The sequence below is a fragment of the Mus caroli genome, chromosome 5, assembly GCF_900094665.2.
Source record: "Mus caroli chromosome 5, CAROLI_EIJ_v1.1, whole genome shotgun sequence".
In the NCBI taxonomy this organism is placed as follows: Eukaryota; Metazoa; Chordata; class Mammalia; order Rodentia; family Muridae; genus Mus; species Mus caroli.
This window is the reverse complement of record NC_034574.1, coordinates 83,458,463-83,469,981: the sequence shown is the minus strand read 5'-3', so window position 1 is coordinate 83,469,981 and position 11,519 is coordinate 83,458,463. Positions and strand designations below refer to the sequence as shown.

Below are 11,519 nucleotides of genomic sequence, written 5' to 3'. Positions count from 1 at the left end.
ATTCTGATAGTCATCAGATGTTTGTAAAGCAGCATTTTCTATTGATTCATTTATTCCCAAAATTTCTGTCTGTGTGTTCAAGATTTTTCCTTTATAAAAGTTGTTTTTGGTTTCGTTTTGTTTTTTTTTTTTACTTGAATGAAAATTAGATTTTAGGGTTATGACAAATTTGCTATTTTCTAAAAAGGTTACTGTTGTATTATGCTCTTCTGTGTGGGTAAAGAGAAGTGCCTAGCAGAGAAAGAACAGAATTAATCTTACTGTCTGCCTGCAGATCATTCCTACCTAGTATCTCATTCATATTCACATGCTGTGCACATACATGTGTGCACTCTTACACACCCCTTTTCTGTATTCTGATTGTTTGAACAACTTCTGATCATATTTGTCCTTTGAGTTGACTAAGGATCCTTTTCACCTCTTATGTTGGGCTTCGTGTGTAATGCAGCCTCAATTGAGCTTCTTCCCTCAGCACTGTCCCCTAATTCCTTAGGTCTCAATTTTTAGGTTTCTCCTAGGACTCTCTCCTTTCTTCCCGGAACTTAGCTGGCTAAGTCTTTAACCTGCCTTATTTCCCATACTCACCAAAGCAGAACTGGGTACTTGTTTAACTTCCCCTAAAACATGCTTTTGTTTTGTCTATATACTTTTCCAATCCCGCTTTTAACTTTTCAAGCATGTGGTTTTTGTTCTCTAATTTGAATTTTAAAATGTAAAGAAAAAAAATGGGGAAAAAAAAACAACTTAATACTAGAATTCCTTTAGCTCTGTAGATGTGTAAAACTTTTTCTTTTTATCTATGTAGTAGTACATGGTGGAATGGTGAGCACGTACTTACTCACTCTTGATAAAGCAGTTTGAGAGGTACTCCAAAGGAAATGAGGGGTTTTTTCTTCAAAACTTCAGATGAGATGAAAAGAATTAATTTGAAACATTAAAAGTAGTTTTTTAATGTTCTTTAAAATACATTATTCCAGTTGGAATGTGGATTAATTTGCTAATTTTTTGATCCATTTAAAGATCATAGAATGAAAAGTTTGTGAGGGCTAAGGATATAGCTCGGTTGGTAGAGAGCTTGTATAGCATCCATATATACCCTGGGTTTGATCCCCAGGACTCAGTAACACCAGCTGTAGTGGAACAGTTTTACAATCCTGGTACAGAGGAGGTGGAGACATTCAGGGTCATTTTTAGCCATTTCTTTTTTTGAAAACCTGTCCAAAAGAAAAATGTAATCTCTCTTAAGAGCTGTAGATTTTATATGATTTTGAAATTCATATATAGGATAAAAAATTTCAATGAAATTATTTGATCCTTAAGTCTGTGTGGTGGCTTATGCCTGTAATACCAGCAATCTTGAGGTAGATTTAGGTCAGAATTGCAAGAGTGACAATAAATAATAAATAAGCCAATACTGAACAGTTTCAGAGTCGTTAGATAATCAGTAGTACATGCCCCTTTCTCTTGGTCTGCTTCCTTAATGATTAAAGTGTTATGTTTGGTTTTTTGTTCTTTGTTTTTCTTTGACCTTTAAGTGGACTAAAAATGTACAGTCATAGAGTGTGTGTTACTATAATGTACGGTGTATGTTTGTGCCTGACCTAAGGATTTTGTGTAAAGTAGATTTCTTAATGGATAGTCATGTTTATAACTGTTGGAAGATCAATTTCAGTATTATTCGTGGCAATATAAGTTCTTTTTGCCTGGTTTCAGATTCAGCTGTGAAACAGCTGAATTGTTTTCTGTCTGTAGCTGACAATACTTGGGAAACATACATCTACACTCTATTCAGAGATTACTGTCCAAACTTAATACTAATGCAGCAGCATTCTTACTGTGGGTGAAGAGAAGATGTTCTCACATTGACTTCAGAATTGAGTTATCTGGAGAATAAAATCCCTTAGTCCAACTTCCAGTCTATCCTATGCTTCTTTAGCATTTTCCACCTCAAGTACAGACCTAACTAGCCATTATTTGAATCATATAGTGGGTGAAATAAGATCATACCAGATTTCCTACATAGAAACATCAGGGTCCATACTGGGAGGATGATTGTGTAAAATATATTTATTTCTAGCCTAATCTTAATTTTGTTCTGTCAGTGTGATTGTCCGATTGAATGTAAGACACTTTATTCCTCTCAGAATAATTCTTAATGTAAGAAAATCTATATCTGTGTGAGAATCAAACTTTTTATAGTTGAGAAAACTGTCACACCAGGGTTTCAAAGTTACTATTGCCCTGTAGTAGTTAGTATATTTTGTGTTTCGGGTAGTTTAACTTTGAGGATCTTCCATCCCAAAAATGGAAGATCCTCAAAGTTATTTGCTTTTATTTGCTCCAAAATATAAGGTGTGAAGTTGGCACTTTAAAAAAAAAAAAAAAAAAAAAAAAACCACCCTTCCCCTTTCATTCTATCATTTATTCCTTATGTAATTTTAGTACATAAAGCTTTTGTTTTCAGGATTATTTTGATTGGAATATTTTTTTGGTTACTTTCATTAAAAGAGAATTTGTCTTTCAGGTGGATTTTATGGGAAATGTATTAATCAATATACATTCTAATTTGGGGCTCTCCTCCAATCAAAAATCATCAGAGAATTAGTTATTAATATTATAATAGCATTTTAGAGACATTTTGTTGCAAACACTCTTTAATACTTTAAAATATCTCTTGCTAACAGTGTTTCCTCCTTATTAAGTGCAGTTATTTTGTTCAACAGCAGTCAGTGGAAGAGCATCTGCAATGTCAAACACTCCTACCCACAGTATCGCTGCTTCTGTTTCCCAGCCTCAGACTCCAACTCCAAGCCCCATCATCTCTCCTTCAGCCATGCTACCTATCTACCCTGCCATTGATATTGATGCACAGGTAAGCTCTGCATTTAGGAAAGATGGTTTTCCTGGAATCACACTGCTTTTAGTGATGTTACACATCTAAGATTGTGTTGTCAGAGACTCTAGATAAAATTAAAAATTAAAACCTACCTTTTAAACCTATCAAGCCAGACAGGCATAGTGGCTCACACCTAATTTTGCATTTAGAAGGATAAATTAGTATTACATGAGTGCCATGTTCTAGCTGAGTTAAAACTTTAGGATTGTTTGTTTGTTTTTCTTTTCTTTTCTTTTTTTTGAGACAGGGTTTCTCTGTGTAGCCCTGGCTGTCCTGGAACTCAACTCTGTAGACCAGGCTGGCCTCGAACTCAGAAATCCACCTGCCTCTGCCTCCCAAGTGCTGGGATTAAAGATGTGCGCCACCACTGCCCAGCTAAAACTTTAGTTTTTAAAAGACTAGAATATAAAAGGAGTATAAAAGCAAGATTAAAGTGAAACCAGAGCTGTGACCCCAGCCTTTGGGGAGTTGGGTAGAGAGGATCAGTAGTTCAAGGTCATCCTTAGTTGTGTAATGGTTGAAGCTGGTCTGGGTTGCATCATCACACCCTGTCTCAATAGAGCAAACGTTAGGATTGTTGTATGTCTCCTTAAATAGGCAATGGGTTGTTTATAAAAGAAAAGCCTGGGGCGGAGACTCTATCCGTGGAGGAGCACTGAAAGGCCTGGGTTTAGTTTCTAGCTTCAACCAAAGGCGATTCTGTAACTTAATCAACTTCATGTTTTTGTACTTAATATAGTCTTAGTAACTTTTTCCCCTTGAGACGGGGTATCTGTATAGCCTAGGCTGGGCTCCCAGCAATCTTCTTTAAGCCTCCTGAGTGTTAGGATTAGGCATGAATAACCACACCTGGCTTTATATTGTATTTTAAAATTATTATGGAATTACATATTGTTTATGAGGAAGTATATAGTAAATTTATGCAATTTAAACTAATAGCAAATTCTATTGAGGGAATAGAAACACTTTCTTTGGATTAAGAATATGTATGAAGTGGAAAAAAAAGATACTGTTACAGTTTAGAAAGGGTGAGCTCTATTAAATAAGCTGTTGCATTAAAAAAAATTAGTTGCTTCCCAGCATTAAGGAGATGGAGGCGTGGTTTTCTAGATGAGTTTGTGGCCAGTTAGGGCTGCATAATAAGACCCTGTAAGAATAAAGATAAATAAGATTAGTTGACTGTCGATGGCAAGACTTCTTAGTGGTTAAAGATGCTTTTCATCAAGTCTAATAGCCTCTGTTTGATTACTATAAAGTGTAGGAGAATAAACCCACCTACCACTTTTCTTGTGATCTACATTTGTACTATGCCATGTGTTCTCACACACGCACACACATACACACATAGGTAGGTAGTTAGATAAGTAGATAGACACATACATACATACAAGATAAGTAGATAGACACATACATACATACATACTTTACATTACATTACATTATATATTTGTAAGTTCAGCATGATGTCTCGGGGCAAGATGGGATTGACAAATTTGCTTGTTTATATCTTGACAAGGGTCAAAAGATGGCAGGTATGGTGCTACAAGCCTATAATCTCAGTGCTTGAGAGATAGAGGCAGGAAGAACAAAGAGTTCCTTTTCAGCTACAGAGTAATTCTAAGGATGTCCTGGACTACAGAAGACCTTTGTCTCACAACAAATCAATGAAGTAAAATTAAATTAAAACTTAGAAAGAAAAGATGAAAAGATTAAGAAGTGTGTTAGGAGAGACTATTAAAAAAGGTAAAGTTATGGGGCTGGAGAGATGGCTCATTGGTCAAAATCACTGACTGCTCTTCCAGAGGACTCCAGTTCAATTCTCAGCACATGCATGGCAGCTCACAACTGTCTGTAACTCCAGTTTCAGAGAACCTGGTACCCTCACACACATGCAGGCCACAAAAAACAAAAAACAACCAAAAAAAAAAAAAAAGAAAGAAAAAAGGTAAAATGATAATAAGGAAATGTTGGATTTTGGTGAATATCTGGGGTGAAGAAGTATATGCTGACTTAAACCAGCTTTTAATAAATTTGAATTTCGAGGAATGTGTGTGGCATATCCATTAAAACCATGTATTTCAGAGCTATAGCAGTTCCTTTTTATGTATGGGTTTGTTTGTTTATTCTTAGACAGGATCTTACTGTATAGACCAGGCTAGCCTGAAACTCAGAAACGCCTGTCTTTGCCCTCCTAAGTGCTAGGATTAAAGGTGTATATTACTACCAGGCTCACACCTGCTGTGTTTTAATTTTCTGTTTATTTTGTTCGATGTGTGGGTATTTGAGCAGCATGTTCTTGTCTTCCACAAGCATGCTCTGTCTCTATGGAAGCCACAAGAGTCTGTGTCAGAGTTTTCTGACACAGCTAGCCATGAGCTGCCTGTGGGTGCTGGGAAATGAGTGTAGGTCTCGGCAAGAGCACCAGGTACACTGGCTCACTGATCCCGCTCTCTAGGCTGTAATGTTGCAGGAGGATAAAGAAATCCTGCACTCCTCAGACCACACCACTTACTTTACTATCTGGAATAGAAGCTAAGCATTTGGGTTGGTCATTTTGGCAAAGGAGGAAAAAGCTAGGAGCCTGACTTTAAAACTACAAAAACAATGTGCATTTATATTTATTATTGATCAAATAGTAGAATTCAGTAAAACTTGGAATTGAATATGCATTATTTCCCTTGTCCTTTTGATTTTGAGACTATTGCATTTGACACAGAAGTGTACTGATTTTTAGGGGACCAGGAAACTGTCTAGGAGCCCTTAGTACAAAGTTAAGTTCTTGTTTTCCAAACATTTAAAAATGAAATGAGCCTAAAACTGTGTGCCCAAGCACAATGTGACTTTCCTGAGTGTTAAGTTATTAATGATAAAAGCAACAGCTATGTAAATTAATGGAGGATTTACATAAATTAAAATGTACTTTTGTGGGTCTGGTGAGATGGCTCAGTGGGTAAGAGCACCCAACTGCTCTTCCGAAGGTCCAGAGTTCAAATCCCAGCAACCACATGGTGGCTCACAACCATCCACAACGAGATCTGGCGCCCTCTTCTGGAGTGTCTGAAGACAGCTACAGTGTACTTATATATAATAAATAAATCTTTAAAAAAAATGTACTTTTGTTTATATATAAAGATTTGACTGACAGTTGCAAGGCAGTGGCACACACCTTTAGTCCAAGCACTCACAGATCTCTTGAGTCCAAGGTCAACTAGATTCCAGGACAGCCAAGGCTAAAACAAAAAACCCTCTCTCGAAAACAAAAAGTGATCTGACAATGGATCCTTAAAATACTCATGTTTGGGAACTTGAGCTCATCAGTTAGGATTGCCTGTTGCTCTTAAGTGTTTGTTTTCCAGCATCTACATGGCAGTTCACACCCATCCTTATCTCAAGTTCCTGGTTCTCCAGTGCGTTCTTCAGGCCTCTGAAGGCACCAGGCAGTCATGTGGCACACATAGATGTAGGCGAAACACACATAGAATATGTGAATCTGAAATAAATGAGTAAATAAATAAATAGTTTTGTAAATCCCTGTCTGGTTTCTACATTGAGCCTTTTAAAAACGTGTTGCATTTTTGCCTAACATGACTTAAGTTTGCTATTTGTGCTTATCTAGATATAGAAAAATCTTTGCACATTAGAAAACAGAACAGGGGGCTGGAGAGATGGCTCAGCGGTTAAGAGCACTGACTGCTCTTCCAGAGGTCCTGAGTTCAATTCCCAGCAACTACGTGGTGGCTCACAACCATCTGTAATGGATCTGATGCCCATCTTCTGGTACTCACATATATAAATAAAATAAATACATCTTAAAAAGAAAGAAAACAGAACAGATAAAATGATAATCATTACACTTCTTCCTGATTTAGTTACTGAAATTGATTTAGAAATTTTGCTTCTGTGTCAAGGAGGTACATCAATATAAAAGTTAAATTTATTTTTTAAAAAAATATAATCTCTAAAAATACTTAGTACTAGAATAAAAATCCCATCAACTCTAATGTTAATAGTTAATTTGTATGACCAAAATGTGCTGGAACACACAAATGATGTACTGAGAGTAGACTACCAGACTGAAGAGCTACTGTGAGAGATTAAACACTCTCAAATGGGATAGAATGTCCAGGTTTCTTTTAACTAGTGTTCTTCAGAGGTAGTCAGAGGTAGAGTTCCTGACCTTGATTTCTAGCACAAACTGGGCAAAAGGCTTTATGAAGCTGTAAATAAAATTTGGAGATTAAACTGCAGTACTCCCGAATTATTTCTTGTTTCTATGAAATCTGATTGACTCTTGTAGACATGGATTTAAAAGAAAGGACTAGCAGTTTTGCTCACGGTTTGTGAACGCTTCTATTAGCCTCTTTGTTGTCTGTCATTTGTACATTATGTATGTCTGAATATCTTGCCTTTATTTTTAAACTGCTATGGACTTTTCTCAAGTTAGAAGTAATATGAGAAGAAATAATTTTAAAAATGTATCCGTTATTTCCATCTATTTACTATCTCTTCAAAGGTGTAGGTGTGGGCTAGGACTATGGCCTAGGTGGTAGAGTACTGCCTAGCACGCAAAGAATCCTGGGTTTCACACCCTAGCACCATATTAATAAACCTGTTATGATGATCTATACCTCAAATTCCAGCACACAGGTTGAATCAGGAAAATCAAAAGTTCAGTGTCATCCATTAGTACAGAGCATGTTTGAGGTTACATCAACTATGAAGTTTAACTTGGCTTAACATCAAGACTTAAATTATAGCTGGATGTAAATTATAGTGGGGCACAACAGCACATGCCTGTGATCCTTAGACTTTGAAGGTTGGGGATTATCTCAAGTTGTAGGCAAGTCTAGAGTTCAGAATGTTATGGACACAGTGTTCCTCCCCCAATTCCTAAAGAGATAAAACACGGCTGTAAAGTGTATGGCATTGTCTTTTACTTCAGTTGGCTACGTCTTAGGTAGATTGTTTTTGTTCTGTTACTCTGCATTTTGTAATCTAAAGAAGAGTTTCACTAGAGTGATCGCAATACCTGAGGAGGCAAGGGGGACGTTTACTGTGCATTAAAGTCTTCTACTGTGTTCCGGGAAGTCTGAGGCAGAGGGATTGGGAGTTGGAGGCTAACTATCCTGGTATGTATTAACAAGACTCTGTCTCAACAACAATAACAACAAAAAAAAGTTTAATTTAAAATTGTGGCTTGTATTAGTTGGAGAGACTCTGGGCTTCGCACTTGGTGTTTTTGCAGAATATCACCCATGTGGCAGCTCATACCTGCCTCTAACTCAGGTTCTGGGAGAACTCATACCCTTTCTTAGCCTCTTCAGCACACAAGGCAGAGAGGTCCTGAGGGCAGCCTACATTCATTCTGTTCCTGCTTCATAAGAATTGTGCTTAGAAAAGCAGTTCATTAAAATTAGGTTTAAATTTGGTGATTTTTCTCATCTATTTGGTACCTTAAAATGTTAGTTTAGTTAAACTTGCACATGAGTTAGCTGTATCAGAAGATGAAATATTTGAAATTGTGAAGGTTTTCTTTTTTCAGGTATTTAAAAGTACTTAGGTCTTTTGGTCCTTCCTGGTTTTAAATGTAATTATTTAGAAATAATAGGTTTGCTTCCTATACTAGATTTTTTAAAAAATTTGTATAATAATTAGCTTATTGAAGGTTTTGATTTTCCTACAATACTCTCATGTTTTGTACTCCTTTGAATTAAGTCATATGTATGGTTGTATCACCTAGTCATGAAAACAGTGAAGGTGCTTGTCTGTTTTATTCATTGTTTTTGAGAGTTTCTCACTGTATATCATTGGCTGTCCTAGAACTCATTATATAGATCAGGCTGGCCTCCAACTCAAACATTCACCAACCAATGCCCATCCCAAATCTCTGAGAGCTGCTACCATGCCTGGTTTTTAATACATGCACACACATACAAACACACAACGTTATTTTTCTTTCCTTTCCTTTTTCTTTCTTTCTTCATTTTTTTTTTTTTCTTTTCCCTATGTTTGAGATTTTACCTTAGGTACTTGAAATAATGCAGTACCTGTTTGGCCAGTGTATAGTTTGAAGTCCGTAAGGGATCCTGACCTCTCAGGCACGCTTTCTTTCTTTCTTTGCACTGTAAATCATTGTTAATATTCCAGTTTGTATTAATGGATTATAAAAGCAAGATGATATCAATTTGAAATTGTACAGTTTGTGGGATAGAAGCAGTCTTCAGAACTTTACAGTTCTTGTGTCATCTTCAAATCTTAGTTCCTTTAAGTTATTAATGAAAGAAATAAAATGGAGTGGGCCTCCTTCTCCTTTTAACTAACTTCAATTCCCTAAAAAATTTGACAACTCTCCTTAATCAGCTTTAAATTTTTATTTTTTTTATTTTTCAAAATAAATAGTTCTAGGTGGCTTTTTTTTTTAAATAGCTTTTACTTAAATTACTCTGTATAGTCATTGACAAGATCCTGGGGAATCCTCTACTTAATCAACCTAACATGGAACAGAGCACTTGGGGAAAATGATGCTTAAAATTAATATTAGTTAAATATATGTTTTATGATGAGGGAAATATGTTTTGTTGATCACCTATTTTTTATATATATTTTACATTTTTTCAAATTATATATTTTTATATATTTTTGTGCATTTAAGTGGGACATTGCTATTATAAATTACTCTCCAGAAGAATTTTTACACCTCATAACCTAAACCTATCTGTAGATTGCATATAATTAATAGAGACTGTGGGTAGGTTAGGACAGGTATTTTTAACAGTCTCAGAATAATTGTAGATTTTCTTTGTGATATGGTTTGATATATAGAGTGTCCTATCTTTAGTAGAAAGTTTAATGTGGCCATCAAAATCTGAGTTTCTGTTTCCTTTTTTCTGAAATAAGACACAGTTTCTTTTCTTTCCATTTTTTTTTTAATGTAAAACATGAAATGAAGAGCGTGTACTGAAACAGAACTGTCACTCATTGAAGTTTCATGTCCTTCTCCATTGTTGTAGTTGGTGCATCTCTCCCTTGTGGCCATCCCTGATCTCTGCAGTCAGTGGCTGTGTCTCTGCCAGCTCTTCTGCAGAGCATCTATTGCGGCTCCCTCTCCATCACTAACTAGTAGGCTTTTTCTCATTTCTTGACTCTTGATCAGTTACACTTTTTGCCTTGCTTTTAGTTTTTTTGTAATGGAATTTGGCATTTATAGTTACTAGGAGGCTTTTATTGTGTAAATATTAGTGTAGAAGAACATAAATATTTTATATAAATCTGTATTAGTAAGTCTTTGGTTATGTGACTTTTTTACAGCTATTGTCATTCATTGAACATTCCATTGATGTTTCTTGAACAAAAAAGAGAATAAAAACAGCTTAAGTTCCTTAGCTTTTTAAGAGTTCCATGGGCACCAAGTCTTTAATCCCAGTGTTTAGTAGGCATGCACAGGTAGATCTCTGAATTCAAAGCTAGCCTGGACTATATATAGTGAGAGCCTCTCAAAAACAAACAAAACAGAGACAATTTTTTAAATTATCTGTGGATAGATAAACAGTATGGTAATAGAATATAAACATATCTTTTAAGATGAAATGGAGCTAGCCTGATACAGTTGCATATGACAGTGATTCTACTCTTACTGAGTTCAGGTGGGATTGTGAGTTCCCAGGCCAGCTTTAGCTACATAGTGAGACAAATGTCAGAACAAAGAAACCACAAAGGAAAGTAGAGACACATAATTTAGAACATTTTTAATCACCGTGTTAAAAAAACAAGAAGAGGCCGGGCGTGGTGGCGCACGCCTTTAATCCTAGCACTCGGGAGGCAGAGGCAGGTGAATTTCTGAGTTCAAGGCCAGCCAGGGCTACACAGAGAAACCCTGACTCGAAAAACCAAAAAAAAAAAAAAAAAAACAAGAAGAGCCGTGCATGATGACACACAGGTTTAATCTCAGTACTCAGGAAGCAAGTGGTGTCTGTCTTCAGAGTGAGGCCAGTCCCCCAAAGAAAACCCACCATAATACATTGAAGGCAGAGGCAGGCAGGTCTCTGTTGTAAGTTCAAGACTCTCTACATAGAGAGTTCCAAGAGAGGACTACATAGACCCTGTCTCAAAGCATGACTTAAAGGATTGCAAAGCACATGGTCAGTTTATCACCTGAGAATGGTTTTCGTATTGAAAGACCCATTACAGAGGCTCCTCTTACCCAGTTTGTGAGCCTGTCAGACTTCTCAATTTTATACATGGATTTCTTTTGTACTTTTATTTATATTTAAATCCAACTACATAGTGGAAAAAGTACATTCACATCTTCATTTTTCCAGACTACCTAAAACATTTTCCAATGTTTTATTTTAGTCAGATTTGCTTTGCAAATCGAGGCAAGCAGCTTTCTGAGTTTGAGGCCAACCTGGGTCACAAAGAGTATTCCAGGCCAGCCAGAGCTATAGTAAGACCCTATCTCAAAAGCCAGATACCAGCCGGGCGTGGTGGCGCACACCTTTAATCCCAGCACTTGGGAGGCAGAGGCAGGAGGATTTGTGAGTTCGAGGCCAGCCTGGTCTACAGAGTGAGTTCCAGAACAGCCAGGGCTACACAGAGAAACCCTGTCTCGAAAAACCAAAAAAAA

General features: G+C 36.5%; 1 protein-coding gene across 8 annotated transcripts in view; it reads left to right on the top strand.

Moving 5' to 3' along the window:
* Ankrd17 (ankyrin repeat domain 17) overlaps window positions 1–11,519 on the top strand; it is a 140,149-nt gene that overhangs the window by 83,844 nt on the left and 44,786 nt on the right. For 6 of the 8 annotated variants that reach the window (XM_029477246.1, XM_029477250.1, XM_021163451.2 and 3 more), the window contains one exon: window positions 2,724–2,872. In XM_029477246.1, coding sequence (XP_029333106.1) covers window positions 2,724–2,872 — 149 coding nt within the window. The remainder of the gene's footprint in view (window positions 1–2,723; window positions 2,873–11,519) is intronic. The other 2 variants (XM_029477247.1, XM_021163450.2) reach the window with 1 other exon arrangement.